Below are 17,730 nucleotides of genomic sequence, written 5' to 3'. Positions count from 1 at the left end.
GGGCGGGACGGGGGCACGCGGCTGGGGCAGGACGTCCTTCAGGAGGGCGCGCATCTCCTTGGCCAGGGCCGCCGCGTCCGCCATCTCCAGGGGCATGTCCAGGGGCTCGGGCACAACGTCAGTGGGACACTGGCCCCTCTCATTCTGCACGGGGAGCGGGGGCGGGGGGGGGGGCGGTGCGAGGGAGGGGGGCATAATGCAGAGAGACTATTCAGAAGAGCCAGGAAGCTCACATTACACACAACCAGCAGGAGGATCAGCAGCAGCGGTGGCAGAAGTGGTGAAGGTGGTGGTGAAAGCAGCGGTAACTCTAGAAGCAGTGGTAATGGTTGCAGTAATATTTACTCCATGGTGGTAGCAATAACGGTAGTCATACTATCAGTTGTGGTGATTTTAGTGGTAGTGATGGCGCTGGTAGTAGTAGTGATATTAGTAGTGAACGTTGTTGTAGCTGTAGCAGTAGCAACAGTAGTAGCAGTAGTATTTGTAGCAGCAGCAATGGTAGTAGTAGTAGTAGCAATAAAAGTAGTAGTAGGTTGTGTAATGTAATCGTTCGGTTGGGCTGTTCAATCAAGATCCTGGCTAAACTGTCACTAAGATTGGGAAGGAATTCCCAGAGGCCCTCTCTCAATCTGGCCACCTGGTCACCCCAAAATTGTACTGGATAAATGATTCCCGCCCTTTTCACCTCTGCCATGCGATAAGCCTTCTGGAGAAATAAGAAAAATGTGAAAAACTGGGCGTGACGTATTGGTGGTGACTGAGGTGAGACTCTGCTGCCAGTTCATCATTTTGGGTTCATGAAAGAGCTATATCAATAAAATTCATTGTTAGTTGTCGCTATTGTCAATATTAGCTGTTGTTATTGCATGGTATTATTAGTTGTTGATGTCGGTTTTGTGTGGTTGCCGTTGTTAGCTGTAGATGTTAGTTGCTCTCCTTGTTTATGCCATTATTAATTGCTGTTACTGTTGCTAGTTGTTACTAGCTGCTGTCGTCGTGACGTGAACACAGCAGGGTGTAAACAAGGCAAGTGTGACCATGGCGACTAACGAGTAACTAAGTGGGATACTGGACACAGTGAAGGAGAGAGATTAAAAAAATGCCTGTAATGTAAAAAAACAAAAAAACAAACAAACAGAGGTGACCTCCCGCCCCCGCCCCCGCCCCCGCCGTGCCCCCACCCCCACCCAAAACGCTCCCGATCCTCACAGAAAGTCTACGACTCGCTTTCAGACATGCAGGGCTAACTGACCGGGCTGCGATATGCGATACGCGATTTGACAAGCTGAGGCGTTGAGTGCGGGCGAGAGGGGGGGTTGGCGAGGGGGGATGGGGGGGGGGGGGGGGTAGGGGGGGGGTATGAGCGCGGTCGCTGCGAAATGTCACAAGGGGATTATTCTCCCTCACGCGTAGCAGCCATTCGTTAGTGACCTTTACCGAGCGAAGACACGAGGAGCGTCCTAAACGCCCCCCTAAAACTCCTCACACCTCACCCCCCAAAACTCCGCACCCCCTAAAACTCCTCACACCTCACCCCCCAAAACTCCTCACACCTCACCCCCTAAAACTCCTCACACCTCACCCCCTAAAACTGCTCACCCCTAAAACTCCTCACACCTCACCCCCTAAAACTCCTCACACCGCACCCCCTAAAACTCCTCACACCTCACCCCGTAAAACTCCTCACACCTCAGCCCCTAAAACTGCTCACACCTCACCCCCTAAAACTCCTCACACCTCACCCCCTAAAACTCCTCACACCTCACCCCCTAAAACTCCTCACACCTCACTCCCTAAAACTCCTCACCCCTCACCCCCTAAAACTCCTCACACCTCACCCCCTAAAACTGCTCACTCCCTAAAATTCCTCACCCCTCACCCCCTAAAACTCCTCACCCCCTAAAACTCCTCACACCTCACCCCCTAAAACTGCTCACCCCTAAAACTCCTCACACCTCACCCCCTAAAACTCCTCACACCTCACCCCCTAAAACTCCTCACACCTCACCGCCTAAAACTCCTCACCCCCTAAAACTCCTCACACCTCACCGCCTAAAACTGCTCACCCCCTAAAACTCCTCACACCTCACCCCCTAAAACTCCTCACTGTGGGACTTTACTGAGCTCAGACAGGAGGAGCGCCTTTAATGCCCCCCTAAAACTGGTCACTCCGGGACCTCCCCTCAAGAGGCTCGGGGCAGGGGGCATGTTCGCGCTGCGTCTGAACGCTGGGACTCACAGAGCACAGGAAGTGATGACACAGCCCTGGGGGAGATAGACGCAAGGCCTAGTTACCCCCCCACCCCCACCCCCCCAATCTGCAATCTCCCAGCACTGAGATGGCATTACACCACTCTGCTGGCTGGTTTTAAATCAATGATGGGAGATTGCAGACTGTGGGACAGGGGTGGGGAGGTGGGGGGGGGACTATGCCCTGTTTCTACACCCCCCGCCCCCCTCCAGTCTGCAGCCGTCCCAGCACCGATTTAAACAGCCGACCCAGACCGGCCAGCACAGAGGCGCAACGCCAGGCTTTAATTGGCTGGCTGGAACGGTGATTGAAATAACAGGCCTCGGCAGCGGTAGAGTCTAAATCTAAGGCCGCACTCACCCCCCCCCACCCCCCCACATTCATTAAATGTGTGCAGCTCGTGGGGGAGCAAGAGGGTCACCAATTATTCCGAGATGACATCCATTTGCTCCGGCTCCTCATCGCCGATCCCGCTCCGGCAACAAGTGACCAGTCCGGCCTGCCTCGGCAGCTGGGGGGTGTCACGCCCGCGGTCGACCCCGCCCACATCCCCGGCGGCGTCCCCCCCCCCCAACCTCCCCCCCCGCCCCCCGGCCGAGCGCGCATATATTACTCTCCAGATGAGGGAATCAGAATGGCGCTGGGGAGTCGCTAATGTTCCGGCGGCGGAACGCGGTCCGCCGGGTTGTCTCCAAGGCAACGGGCGAACCGCGGCGACGGTTTCGCTCGGGGAGCCTGTTTGTCGCGGGCCGGGCGTCGCCGCGCACGTTGAAGAGGTTAAACAGGAACGAGAGAGCGAGAGGAGGACGCGATTTCACACCGACACGTTTATCATGTGTAAATCTTTTCTGGAGAGTTCTACAGGAGGGCGGGTGTCTGAGAGGGCTCCTCACGCTCGCCCCTCTGTCTCATCCCAGCCCTTTCATCCGGCTCGCTAGGCCTCCAGCTGGCCCCGCGGCCGTCCAGAACCGCACGTCTGCACACATTTACACAGCTGGGACAGAACCGCACGTCTCCGCACGCTTTCCACAGCTGGGACAGAACCGCACGTCTCCGCACGCTTTCCACAGCTGGCTTCACAGAGACTTCATAGACTGTTTTTTGACGCCCATGATGAGGTCGGAGGAGTCTCTCGCCAGTGTGCTGTCAGAGTCTCTCTGGAGCCGCAACCTGCCCAGAAGCAGAGGCACACACACGCAAGCACGCTAACACGTATGCAGGCACAAACACACACACATACACACATACACACACACACACACACACACACACACACACACACACACACGCACATACACACACACACACACACACACACACACACGCACATACACACACACACACACACACACACACACACACACAACCCACATAAAGCACAAGCTCCTGAAACAGCAGACAAGCGTTCATCCCCTACGACACTGTCTCAGTGCCATCTAACAGGCAAAACAGCGCCCCCTAGAGGATTCAACATGACACTTCAGACGCCATGCACACTGTAAATCCACACCCCCCCCACCCCAACTCCAAACTCCAATCATGTCAGAAAGAGACATGGCGGGAGTTTGAACCAGACACCTAACGCAACATAACGCCCGCCCGCGTGTCCGCGCGCTTTCTCTCCTCCTCGCAGAAGTGCGAGGGTGGGCCCGAGCTAGCCGTCTGTCTGGCAGGACGAGCGGAGAGTCTGAGACGTGGCAGACCGGCCCAATTTACGGCCTCGCGGCTCCTCCGGGCCTCTCGTTAGCGCTCGCGGGCGCGAGCTGAAATCCGCCGCCGCCGCCATCGCCGCCGCCAACGCCCTCCTCGTTACGGACAGGAGCCGCCGCGCTGCCTGGCGGCGCCGTAAAAAATCCGCGGTTATCCGGAGGGGTTGGTCGAATAATCCACGCAGCCCCCTAGCACACCAGACGCCACCGCGGGCCGGGAGATGGAGCAACTCTGCCATCTGGTGGACAGACAGAGCGCGAGCACCCGTGTGTATGTGCGGGTGAGCACGCGCGCCTATGTGCGTGGACACGTGCGGTATACACATGCAGACGTGTGTACACACAACGTGCGTGTGCAGACACACGCAAGCACACACACACACTCACACGCACACATGCACACTAACAGACACACACTCTCACACTCACTGCGTACACACACACACACACGCCATTTAAACTATTAAAATATATCGTACAGCTTTGAAATATATTTTTCACCATATATTCCACCACTTTCAGCACAAGTCCACATAATCGCAATATATTTCAGTACTGCACTTAAGACTCTTTGGGGAGTCACAAAGCGTCCGGAGGAAGGGGTCGACCCATTCACACATAGCGCCCGCTAACGAGCTTCCCTCGCCACACACACCCACACACACACCCACACAGACCACACACAGAGGCATCCACAGCGTATCTGTCCCGAGAGAAGCACTGTCCCCTCAGCCGCTCAAATCAGTTCAAGCCTGTTCTTATGACAGCGGCGAGCAAAACCATTTCAGCAATGGGGAAGCTGGGCAGGAAAACCCCCACCTGTCACTTTCAAAGGCATGTGGGCGTGGCTTAAATAGGGGCGACATAGCTCAGGAGGTAAGACCGACTGTCTGGCAGTCGGAGGGTTGCCGGTTCAAACCCCGCCCCGGGCATGTCGAAGTGTCCTTGAGCAAGACACCTAACCCCTAACCCCTAACTGCTCTGGCGAATGAGAGGCATCAATTGTAAAGCGCTTTGGATAAAAGCGCTATATAAATGCAGTCCATTTACCATTTACCATCCTGTTGATGAAAATCGTTATCGATCCCTTTTGTGCAGCCCAAATTAACCAGTGCTAAGTGATTAGAACTTAGAGCAGAGCATGATGGGACAGGCCCTGGACCAATGAAATCAGTTTGCAGGACGCAGTTTTACAGCATGCCGAGGTCAGGTGTAGCTTTCACTCCATAAACGGGGAAACGCAGTATCTTATGATAACCTCTGGCATCTATGATGTCCTGTGACATTCCTTAAAAAAAGAACTTCCCTGTCGAAAAAGAGATAAAATCATCCAACCAACGTTTTTTCTTTTCTGCTGATGTATATCTGCTGTAAGTTATGATGTATATGCACAAATACACACACGTGCATGCACAATATCAGCAGTATTTCCGTATTTCCTTCACCCGGACTCAACCAACATCAATCTACACATCCTCAAGGCCAAAACTCTTCAACCTGAGAACAGAGCGGTGAGGGGGTGGGGGGAAACCCAAAAAAAAAAAAAGAATCTGAAAAATGTGTCGCTGATGAAGTGCCCTGTCAGAACCGTGATTAAAGTGAACAAAGCGCTGACAGGAAATGGCTCGGGGAATGACGGATGCCAACGGCGCCTGGGTGCTACCGGAAGCTTCCGTGGGCGGGGCCTACCCGGTCTGCGCCGACCGCGTCCGCGCCGAAACTAACGACATCGGGAAGCGCTCGACGAATGCCGCCGCGAAGAGAGGCGGCCGCGAAGCGAGCTCCGCCGACGGGCTCCCTCGCTCCGCGAAGACCGCGCCGCGGTGAACTACGTACCGCTACATAACATCAATAATTAAACCCCCTCTCCCGGCTCCTGCTATTTGCTGTGCCCGCGCAGCTTCGTCAGACGGTCCCGGGACTGCAAAATTAGTTTAGGGTATGAATTACCGGCGCTAATTTCCACCGCACGCTCAGGGGAGGACGGCGAGCGGAGGATAAATGAGCTGGCGGCGGGGGGGGGACGATGACATCACCGGCGGTGAACCGTGAGGGTCACGCTCTCCCATTAGAGAGAGGGACAGTGTGTGTGTGTGTTTGTGTGTGAGAGAGTGTGTGTGTGTAAGTGAGAGAGTGTGAGTGTGTGTGTGTGTGTGTGTGTGTGAGAGAGTGTGTGCGTGTGTATATGAGAGAATGTGTGTGTGTGTGTGTGTATGAGTGTGACTATGTATGTGTGTGTGTGTATGCGTGAGTGTGTGTGTGAGTGCGTGTACATGTATGTGTGAATGTGTGTGTGTGCGTGTGCGTGAGTGCGTGTACACTGTGCTTGTATGCGTATAAGTTACCGTACGAGCGTGCTTATATGTGTGTGTGCTTGTGCACATTAATTGCGGGTGACACACTAATTTCCATTTAAATTGTATTACACAAGCAACAAACAGCAATAAATACCACGTGATAAGACATCCATGGTAAACACTGAGTTACCCTTCAGGCTAATCAACCAAACAAACTGTGTACACACCTACCATCAGAACTTCAATTGATGCCTCCAGTCCCTCGTTCTTTTAGGATCCAAGTCATTTGGGCCATTACTAAAGCCATCCTGGATGAGTTAAGGCGAGGGTAGCAGACTCTAAATGCTCAATGGCTAAGGTGTTCCCAGGCCCTAAAGCAGGGGCGTCGGACTCCACTCCTGCAGGGCTACAGCGTCAGCAGGTTTTTGTAGGTGTGTTTCAGCACTTTCAGTAGTTTCAGTGCTTAAATGGACTCATTGATTGGCCGTCCTCGCTAGTCAGGGTCGTACAGTTCCACTAACACGATCCCGGCCGGGCTGACACTCGGATGTGCGATAAGCCCGGTAAAAACTCCTGAGATGCAGCTACTTTATCAGTCAAGTTCGTGAGAAAAAATAAATAAATTATAACCCACTTCAACTTCACAAAAGATCTGGGGTCAAGACTAGGGGTGCATTCCAATCGCTTATTTTCACTCCTTGCATCCCCTCTCCCTTGCATCCTTTCCTCTCTCTTTAGCTCCGCCCAACAGAGGACGTGAGGAAGAGATGCAAGGATGAGGAGGAATAGAGGAAATGGATTGGGCAAATAGAACGTCCCTGCACAGTCAAGCGTCAGAAGCACCGAACTGTGTGGTCTGAAGCCACGTCGATTACAGGTGAGGCAGATGGGGAGAGGCGGATCATTTACACCTCACACTTTTTGAAAAAGACTGTCCTCCAATGAGCATCTAACGGATTGGAACGTCCTTAAAGATGGCGGACTTCGACTGATTTCCGGGTCAGGCGAGGACCGAGGGAGAGGAGCGACGGATAAAATAAGCGATCGGAACGAAACCCAGGACTTGGGTCGGACACCCCTGAACAGGCCAGGCCAGGCCAGGCCAGGCCGGTGTGGGCGGGGCGAGGGGGGGGGGGGGGCGGGGTCTATACCCTGAAGGCGGGGTTGGCGCCCATCTCCAGCAGGCACTTGGCGGCTGACAGACACAGGTTGGAGGCGGCGATGTGCAGGGCGGTGCCGAAGTCGAAGTCGCTGCAGGTGGCGTCCACCTCTGTCGGGGAAAAAAAAAAAAAAAAAAAAAAACCGCCGTCAGCGGACGGCAGAGGTCAGCTGACCCGCAGCGCTACCCACAATCCTCCAGTCAACCCCCCCACCGCCGCAGACCATGGACGCGCGCGGCTTTTTTGGGCGCGTTTCCGGGGCGAAGCAGGCGTGTCGGGGATTACGACAGCGCTGCGTCCCGCGCTCGCGCTACATCGCCGCGCTACGCCGCCGACGTCCCTCAACTGCCTTTCCGGCGAACGCCTCGCCGCGCCTGGCGTCCCCTCCTCAGCTCACGCCTGCTCGGAAAAGTTACGAGTGAACGGACATGTGATCAGACCGAGAGAAGCGGCAGTTCTGTGATATCTGAGCAGCGCACGGATCCGGCAGGAAACGGTACATCACCCTGCGCGTGCGTACGCATGCGCCCCCGAGAGGTCAGGAGGGTCAGGGTATTTATTAAGCGCTGGGATTGTCTTAATCTGCTTTAATTTAAGGCCTTATGAATCAATCAAGTTTTGAGACCTTTAAAAAAAAAAAAAAAAAGAAGAAAAAAAGGAAACTATTAATGGATCAGCTGGAAGGGTGCCCAAACTTTCGCACATCCCACATTCACCATTTTATTGTTATCAATCTGTTAAATGCAGAAAATAAAAGGTAATTGTGCATTGAAATTTACAGAGATATGTCACGTTTCAGTTGGTTCCCTTCAGAGGATGAACTGGCAAACCACTGGATGTATATACACTAAAAACATACAATAACTGTTTAAACATAAATCAATAAATAAAACATTAAATATTAAATAACATGTTAAAACATTTTAATAATGAATGAAACATCTGTAAATGTATTAGACAGTGTGTATTAGTGTATGTCTGTTTGGGGGTGTAGTAGTGTCTCTCTGTTTGGGGTGTATCTGTGTGTGGAGGGGTGCATTTTGGGGGGTGTACCTGTGTGTGGAGGGGTGCTGTTTGGGGTGTACCTGTGTGTGGATGGGTGCTGTTTAGGGGTGTACCTGTGTGTGGAGAGGTGCTGTTTGGGGGTTTACCTGTGTGTGGAGGGGGGCTGTTTGGGGGTGTACCCATGTGAATAGGGGGGCTGTGTGGGGGTGCATTCACACACTCACCGCCGGGGGGGGAGGCCTGCAGGACCACGCGTATGAGGGGGGGCACGTCGAAGTACGCCGCGTAGTGCAGCGCGTTCATGTTGGTCCAGCGGCTGCGAAGGCCTGGCAGGGCGCCAAGACACAGGAGCTGCCGCGCGAAGCTGGCCGCGGTCTCTGCGTCACCTGCAGAATGCACGGGCACACACACGTACGCACATGCACACACACAGATACACACACACGTACGCACGCGCACACACACACACACACAGATACACACACACGTACACACGCGCGCACACACACAGATACACACAGAAACACACACACGTACGCACGCGCACAGATACACACACACGTACGCACGCGCACACACACACACAGATACACACACACGTACGCACGCTCACACAGACACAGATACACACACACGTACGCACGCGCACGCGCGCGCACACACACACACACAGATATACACACACAGTATTATTACACACGCACACACTGTATTATGACACAAGCAAGCATGCACGCACTCCATTATTACACACGCACACACTATTATCATACAAGATAATTCGCACAAACACACACACACGCGCACAAACGTAAGCTCACACACGCATACACAGACAAACACAGACACACACTCTGTACTCACCAATGCCAGGTGCTCCTGCTTTGCAGGTGTAATGGAGCAGGCTCATGTCTGTCAGGCCATCCCGATCATTCACACCACAGCCTCGCTTCAGAATCTAGCATTAACATCCAGAGACAACATTAGTTAGCTTAGCTTCAGAATCTAGCATCCACATTCAGAGACAACGTTACAGTCAGCTCAGCTTCAGAATATAGCATTAACATCCAGAGACAATATTACAGTTAGCTCAGCTTCAGAATCTAGCATTAACATCCAGAGACAATATTACAGTTAGCTTAGCTTCAGAAACTAGCATTAACATTCAGAGACAACGTTAGTCAGCTCAGCTTCAGAATCTAGCATTAACATCCAGAGACAATATTACAGTTAGCTTAGCTTCAGAAACTAGCATTAACATTCAGAGACAACGTTACAGTCAGCTCAGCTTCAGAATCTAGCATTAACATTCAGAGACAATATTACAGTCAGCTCAGCTTCAGAATCTAGGATCCACATTCAGAGACATCAGGCCATTAAGTGCTGCTTCAGAACCTACAATCAGTATTCAGAGACGTTATCACACAATAAATTCAATGTGGACGTGATGACAAGCGACTCAGTTGCTGGGAATATAAAGCAGCTCAAATGAAGGCAAGAGAAATGGGGGAAAAACATTACTACTCTATTATTATCATTTCAGCCCTTGAAACTAATTAAAGTGGACAGGGTGAGACAGGGCACACAATGACATCTTAATTGCGCTGAAAGATCTGAGGTGTTCCGGAATAATCCGCATCTGCGGGTCCATCAGTTAGCATAACGTCTTCAGGGGGTGTGCGGACTGGGAAAGAAAACCCAGGGAGAGTGTGTTGTTGGCCGAGAATTGCTTCCCCCCCCTTCCCATCTCACTTCAGCGGCAACCGGTTACAGCTGGCTTCAAGTTTAAAACCTTCGTCCTAGCGTACGAGGCAGCGAATGGAAGAGCTCCACCCACCGCACACCCTGTATCTAGATCACTCCGGTCCTAAACTTTGAGGAGGCCAGTTTTCCCCTCCCTGCGTGGATGTTGCCCCCAGTCCGTCTGTACTGGCCCCACAGTGCTGGAGCAAACTTGAAGTGTTAGCAGCGGCTATCTTTGACGCAGACTGAAGAGCCACCTCTTCAGTCTGCATATTCACTGCCCTACCATCTCCACCCCAGCATTCTTTCCTTCTGCATTTATATAGGTTGGCTCTTGGTTAGTATAGCTAACAACTACCTCAGTAACGCTGCATCAGTACTTGTGGTCTGGCAATGTTGTCAGCCAGGTCTGGCGTGATTGACTGTATTAATCAGTTAAATGCACTTATGTTTCTCCTGTATTTGCCAAGCTGCTCTGGGTAAGGGCATCGGCTAAAAGAATGCGCTGTACACGAATCAGCCTAATCTCACGTGCGTGAGGCACGAAAAGGAAAAACCAAGACAAAAAAATTATCATTGGGTTGACCTTGTGTCGGTTACGGAAAATGAGATTGGATCTACAGAACCAGGGCAGCTTCCTCGAACCCTGCGTCACTGGGTCGGTAATCTCACATGGGGGCGGCTTCGCGCGTGACCGATGGGCGGGGTCAACTGGGGTCGCGGGCGCTGTGCCCCACGGGTGAGCGACGGCACAGCTAGGCGTGAAAGGAATCCGACGCAAAACAATAACAAGCTCGCGGAAAACGCAGCCCGAAGAGCCACTGCTATCGTCGCAGGGCGCGGACAACGCGGCCACGCCTCGCTTCTGTGTAACAGAATCTCTCACCTGAAGGATTTCCCCCCTAACCCCACTTCCAGGAACCTGTCATCAAGGCACTGCCATCGTTGTTTTCTTATTTAAGCTCTTCGCAATCTTAAAGCAACGCTACGTTTAGATTTCGGTGGAAGAGATAAACATTCCTCGTGGCACCTGCACCATGCCAACTAGCAGGGGAGGGAGGACACATTTATAATTATACACATGAAGAAGGAGAGGCTGAGGAATGAGGAAGCTATTGGGCAAAACCGGGAAGGCGAGGGCAGAATTTTAACTGGAAAGGAAGAGGCAGAAGTGAAAGCACGCAAACACGCATGCATATGACATTACTTTTAAATCCAGATTGGGTGACTGCGCCACTGTGCGTCATGGCAACGGAAGGACAGTTAGGCCTCAAACACACTGCCTGTCTGATTTATGTATAAAACTGGACCGACCAGACAAGCAGGTGACACAGCCACTTTAATCCCAGCATGCTCTGTGTGTCCTTAAAATGTGCCTGTTTTCCAGAGTGACTGAGTCTTAGTCCGCCATGGAGACAGCGGTAAGGACAGGAGACAGACAGGCATGCTATCTGACCTCGTTGCCAATCAGGCTGATGTTCTTCTGGACCTGAGGGACCCACTGTCTGAGGACGGCGAACAGCTCCGGCACCGAGGTCCGAGGGTCCAGCAGAACCTCCCGGCACTGCGGGTCGCTCGGGTCAAAGAAGGAGAACTCTGTCAGGGCCAGAACACAGACTGGGTCAGGCAGAACCACACGCACACACAATCACACACAGACAGACAGACACACGCACACATACGCACACAAAATCACACACAGACAGACAGACACACGCACACATACACACACACACGCACACAAAATCACACACAGACAGACATGCATGTACGCGCACTTACACACACACACACAAACACACGCACACGTGCACACAGACACACACACACACACGGACACAGTTACACACACAAACACAGATACAGACAGACACAAACAGACACATGCATGCACACACAAAATTACACACAGACGGACAGACACTCACATGCACGCACGGGCACGCGCACGCACACACACACATTGGTTAAAACCATGGTTGAGGTGTTTAAAATTCTTCATGTTTTCATGAATGCATACTCAGGAATTTCATAAATTCAAAGGCACGTATAACGTGTTTACCTTGTGCAACATTGATACAAGTGTTTTGTTTTTTGACAGATGTACAAATTGTGCAATTAAATAATCAAGATATCCCTGAGAGAAGCACAACCCAGACTGGCCTGAGGCAAACTCTACAGAAACACAGACAAGGCTGTAGATTCAGGTTCACTGAGCTACATTCATTACGGTCCTAATCCTACAACTTCCACTTGCCCCCTCTTAAATCCTTTCACAAACTACTGTAAGGTCCATTGGTTACCACGGGAGAAAGTAACAGAATTCAAATCAGAAGAAAAGAGTTCAAATAAGGTATTTTAGAAGTCGTTTTTGAAGGCAATAAAGGATCAGACTAAATCTATTAGGATTTTTTGATAACAATCTTATATTCAACAGCACGCTTTTAAGAGATTCAGACCAGCAGTGGCCCCCTCACTCAGATCTTTTATTTTCTCTTCAAAGAATGGTGCACTTTATGTTCCAACCCTTACGGACCTCTATAAAGTGTAAAGAAAAAGGATTGTTCCTGGTGCACTTAATGGGAAGCAATGCAAGGCGCTCGTGGCATAAAGTTTTACAGACTGATGACTGTAGACGTTTAGGCTCATTTATCTCCTTATGAGCAGTTGGGGAGTTCTAGTACTGTGAGTTTTTTTTTTTGCATTTCTTGGCTGCCCAAAACAGGGAACACTAGGGGCTGGCACTAGTCACTGTTCTGGAGAAAGGCTGGAAACTATGGACGCCACACAACAGAACTGCACAGCGACTGGGACCGCCAAGCTACAGTGACACGTCCCGCTGAATCTGGGGTCCTGTCGTGCCTCACAGGCTAAAGGAGAGCGCAGGGTCCCGTCGGGTCTTCCCTCCCTCTCTCCTTTCCTCCCTCCATCCCTCTCTCCTTTCATCTCTCCCTTTATCAGTTCGCTGCTCTGAAGTGGCTGCCGTTTAGCTAGGTGAGGTCCTGGCCAGACTGCTTTAACCTCTCTGTGCTCTTCAGACCAGGTGAAGAAAGGTAGGGCGTGTGATTTTTGGGCTCCACAAACCAGGTGAAGAAAGGTAGTGTGTGTGATTTTTGGGCTCCACAGACCAGGTGAAGAAAGGTAGGGCGTGTGATTTTTGGGCTGCACAGACCAGGTGAAGAAAGGTAGGGCGTGTGATTTTTGTCGGACGCAGTCCGGGACGAGCGCGGGACGAGTGCGGCTGTGCGACCGCAGAGCGGGCGGGGCCTCACCGCAGTCGGAGGGCATCGGGGCTGACGCCACCGGGTGGACGACGGGCCGATCTGCGTCCGGTGAGAAGCTGCAGTGTCGCCCCAGGACCGAGTCCCCCTCTGAAGACTCAGGCACGTCCTCCTTGGTCATCTCCCCCTCGGGGCCTGGAGAGAGACGGGTCAGGGTGAGAGGGGCTCTTTGAGGACAGGCTTTCCCCATTTCCAGGCTTTAAAAAAAAAGAAACCCTGTTACTGGAGGCCCATATCATTGTTCAAATTTCACTACAAATTCTGCTTTTCGTTATGCAGCCTAATTAGCCCAGGCCCATGCAATGTGACATATTACCCACATTCACTAAAAAATCTGTTCCTTTGTTCCTATGTGAAATATTTTACTGTTGCCTAAGCAAAGTGAATCAAGGTTCACCACTCAAGCCACAATCGTTGCTTTCTGGTATTCAGAGTGCAAAAAAAAACGTCTGTATAGTATTTTAAATACAACAGAAGTCGTGGGCCTGTATTCACAAAGGTAGAACTGCTGATCTAGGACCAGGCTTCCCTTGTCCACATCTGACCCTTCTCCAATTTTGAGCCAAAAAAGCTAAACTGGTCCTAGGTCAGCTCTCAAGACACGGAGACGTTTTGTGAATGTGGGCCATAAAGTTGCGATCCTAACCAACGGATAGCGATGCTAAAACAACACGACACTACATTTGTCACCGGCACTGCCAGGCCTGCAGTATATGCCCTTGGACAATAACACAGAGGGAGCTGAATACAAAGAGCGGAGCGCTAACTCCGCGCCGCACTCTAATGAGCTGGACGGACCAGCGGAACATTCTCAAGAGGGCTCGTTTTTCAAATCAGTCGTGATATTTATTTATTTTTTGCAAACAGTGCATCTTGCATTTTATATAGTACTGTAGGCTTCTTCCTTAAAAAAATGTCAGCTTCACACAGATACTGTTGAACTGCACGTGGATGACAACACAAGGAAATCCTGTAATAAGCAACACGGAGTAATGAACCAATGAATAGCATAACTCATTATAATTAAAAAAAGAAGACACACACGGTGTCAGAAACGTTGACATTATTTAGGGAGGGTGTGAAACAGCCGGAGGCCAGGACAGAAGCTTACACAAGCTTTACTCGGGACAGCCACTCCGCCCCCGTCCAATGAGAAAACATTCCGCAGGTTCTTTACCACGGCCTCACACTCACACTCTAAATGTGAATTAAGTTCTTTTTTTTTTTGTTTACGCTATCGGTGGACTAGTCAGACTGTTCACAGGATCCTACTGTAGCGACTCATCTCAAAAACCATTCTATCAAGCTCACAGGCTTCTCCAATCACTATGTTCTATTCCACCTCTTCGACTATTAACATATAGTCTACGAAAGAATTAACCCTTACCCTTCCAAAAACAATATGATGCCGGATTAAAACCACCGCCAAAATTTATTTTTTCTCCCTCTTAGAAATATTAAGTTTTTGCCACTGTAGCACAACAGAATCCACTGGGCTGAGACACTAAATCAAGAATTAAAACTGCAGAAGTTCCCGTTAGATTTATTTTTTTCCACTCACTTCACATTATTAGGCTACCGATTTCAGCAGTTCGCTTCGCACCGAGATGCAAATTGTGAGCGATCAGGCCTGTCAGCCCCCGATCTGCCATCTTGACTAACAGGACACTGGCTTGGGGCAGAACTCTCAGTTTCACAGACAAAACACGGATAAGATCAAGCTCATTAGGATTGACTACAGGCGACATCTCTTATAAATGAAATATTTAGCAGTGTTTTTTTTTTTTTTTTTTTTAATCTGTCATTAGCTCTACAATTTCCCCCAGTACCTATACAGTCTAGATTTTGCTTAGTGCATTTGGAGTATGCCTGTGTAGTTAACAGCTATTAGGAGCAGCCAAATACCTGGGTTTTGAACCAGGTAGGCCTACATAAAATTGACTGTGACATTTTGTAACCATTTATTAGTTCCAAACCACAAGGAAGTAGCCTATTTTTTGTGCAACTAGGCGAAGCTGACATTTGCAACCAAGAAGTTGAGACATCAGTCTGTCTGAAACCCATTTTAATAACCCTGACAGTGACAACACCCTTGAGGATGTGTACCCATGACCAACAGTACAAACTGGTTGAAAAGCAAGCATAGGACAGCTATACAAACGTGAACCCAAAACTACTGTAAACAAGTCTCTACCTGACCTCAACCACCTTTCCTGGGAAAACTGTGCGACTCCAAATTCAAAATGTGTTCCCAAATAGGGCCCCCCCATGCCAAATACAGTCCTACAACATGTCCAGACCTCACAGTCAGGGTTCAGAATCATCACAAAGAGCCATGTACAAAAGCTCTGTTCCCTCCACCACACCTGTCTGTCCAACATGACCTCTCAACTTTTTTTCCCCACCGGATTTACTTCACACAGACCACCAGGACAGAAATAAATTAACAAGCACCCGACCGTTCTCTGTATCCTTTCCAATAATTATCAGGCTTTAGTAGACTGACAGGATACAAACCTTGTTTGACACGTTTTATTGAGCAATTCTGGGAAATGAAAAAGCTACACCTGCTGCAACTTCACTTGGCCTACAAAGTTACTGTGCTACAATCCAATCATATTCTGACATCAATGTGACAGTTTTCGTAAACTACTTTCATGACTAAAAAAAACAAAAGCATGTATAAACGGTTGACTGTTAGGCTATAACTTGTGTTTTCCTTATAAAAGTTATATTTCGTGAAACTCAGATTTTGCCACACATGCACAAACACAGCATTTTTGTCTTTCATCATATTATATCATATTACATTACATAGGGCTACATCACCTATAACTGACACAGTCCTACATCTTGACCTGAGCTGACCCTTTAAAACTCCAACTCCCAAGTGCTGAGGCCCTTTCCGCGGTTCCTCAAGGCCCACCTGGCTCCATGACCCAGGTGAGCCAGAGTTTGAGTACTGACGCCCGAAGGCGGAGCTGGCATTTTCATAAACGCAGAGAGTACATTAGCTCAGGCGCCTGCAACCTTTTTATTTCACTCACACCATAATTAACAGCTCATATAGACCTACTAAAATTACTATAACTATAACACCGCCTTGCACTTGTGACCATTATTCATCTTTAACGAACTCTGTATTTTTGAACCGATAGAAATTCAGTTCCCTAACTCAACCTGCGTCCCTGCGTGTAATGATTTTACAGGTAAAGCTGAGAGACAACAAGCCATAGAGGTTCAGGTTCAGGTTCAGCTTACTTTATTTGTACCCGTAGGTAGATTTGGTTTGCAGTAGACGGGCCATCCATCTTGACACACAATTTAGAAACAACACAGACAGTAGACAAACATAATAAAAGTACTCAAGGTTCGATCCATCACTAAACCATTAAAACTAAAAGATAAAATAAATAGATGAATAAATAAATAAATAAGATAAAACGTTGCTCCTGTATCATCAGCAAAGGTAAATTGCTTTGGAATGTAACCACCGAATGACTCACAGCGATACAGAGAGAAGAAAGACAAAAATGAGGGACGGACTGACAGCCAAACAAAAGACAGAAAAACAAGGGTCCACGAACCTCGAAATGAGGGTTGAGCAGAGGCATGAGAGAGAAAATGTGTGTGCGTGCGTGCGTGTGTGAGTGAGTGTGTGTGTTTGTGTGTGTATATGCGCACGAGAAAGAGAGCAAGCGAGAGAGAAAGAATGTGTGAAAGAGAAAAATTACACAACATAATGACGAGAACAGGCCATTCAGCCCAACAATGCTCGCCATTTTCTTGAATAAATTGTGCCAAGTGCTCCGATTACCTACAGACTAAATAGTTTCCAGCACCGTATCAAGCCTGGCCTTGGAAAGCCCCCAGAGTTTCTGCCTCTACTACATGACCCGGCAGGCTATTCCACACATTGGCTACTCCGGTGCAGAAAGAGTGCAGTCACACGGAGAGAACCAAACCCTAACCCTGAACACTCACTCTCACCCCCATCGGCCGTTTCGCTCTGAGTTTCTTCCATGGGGCCCAAGTTGTCCACAGGAGACAGAGACACAGCCACACGCTTGTTCTATCACAGAGGCCCCGAACTGAACGACTACACTGACTCCTGCTCGTGCCCCCTGCTTTTCCCTCTTAGTCCAGTGCCCCCCCCCCGCCAGAGTGAGGCGATCTCCAGTCACACTGAGTGTCATGTGGCTATTTACAGCACAGACTTCCCAGGCATCCCACTCCACCCTCTCACAGTCTCTATCAGTCTCTCCTGCAATATCACACCTA

The 17,730-nt window shown here is 50.1% G+C and overlaps 1 protein-coding gene across 6 annotated transcripts in view; it reads right to left on the bottom strand.

The window, feature by feature from the left end:
* The window catches only part of LOC118210758 (CAP-Gly domain-containing linker protein 4-like), a 39,018-nt gene that overhangs the window by 17,545 nt on the left and 3,743 nt on the right, over nt 1-17,730 (bottom strand). For 3 of the 6 annotated variants that reach the window (XM_035387169.1, XM_035387185.1, XM_035387212.1), the window contains exons 1-7: nt 17,434-17,522; nt 13,441-13,584; nt 11,625-11,764; nt 9,290-9,383; nt 8,650-8,811; nt 7,412-7,530; nt 1-144 (exon numbers count right to left, since the gene is read on the bottom strand). The exon at nt 1-144 is cut by the window's left edge and continues 93 nt beyond it. In XM_035387169.1, coding sequence (XP_035243060.1) covers nt 1-144; nt 7,412-7,530; nt 8,650-8,811; nt 9,290-9,383; nt 11,625-11,764; nt 13,441-13,584; nt 17,434-17,473 — 843 coding nt within the window. In that variant the 5' untranslated portion in view covers nt 17,474-17,522. Of the gene's footprint in view, nt 145-7,411; nt 7,531-8,649; nt 8,812-9,289; nt 9,384-11,624; nt 11,765-13,440; nt 13,585-17,433; nt 17,523-17,730 lie in introns of those variants that run through there. The other 3 variants (XM_035387195.1, XM_035387203.1, XM_035387177.1) reach the window with 2 other exon arrangements.

The sequence above is a fragment of the Anguilla anguilla genome, chromosome 1 (genome assembly GCF_013347855.1).
Source record: "Anguilla anguilla isolate fAngAng1 chromosome 1, fAngAng1.pri, whole genome shotgun sequence".
NCBI classification, from domain to species: domain Eukaryota; kingdom Metazoa; phylum Chordata; class Actinopteri; order Anguilliformes; family Anguillidae; genus Anguilla; species Anguilla anguilla.
This window is presented reverse-complemented; position numbering and strand designations above follow the sequence as displayed.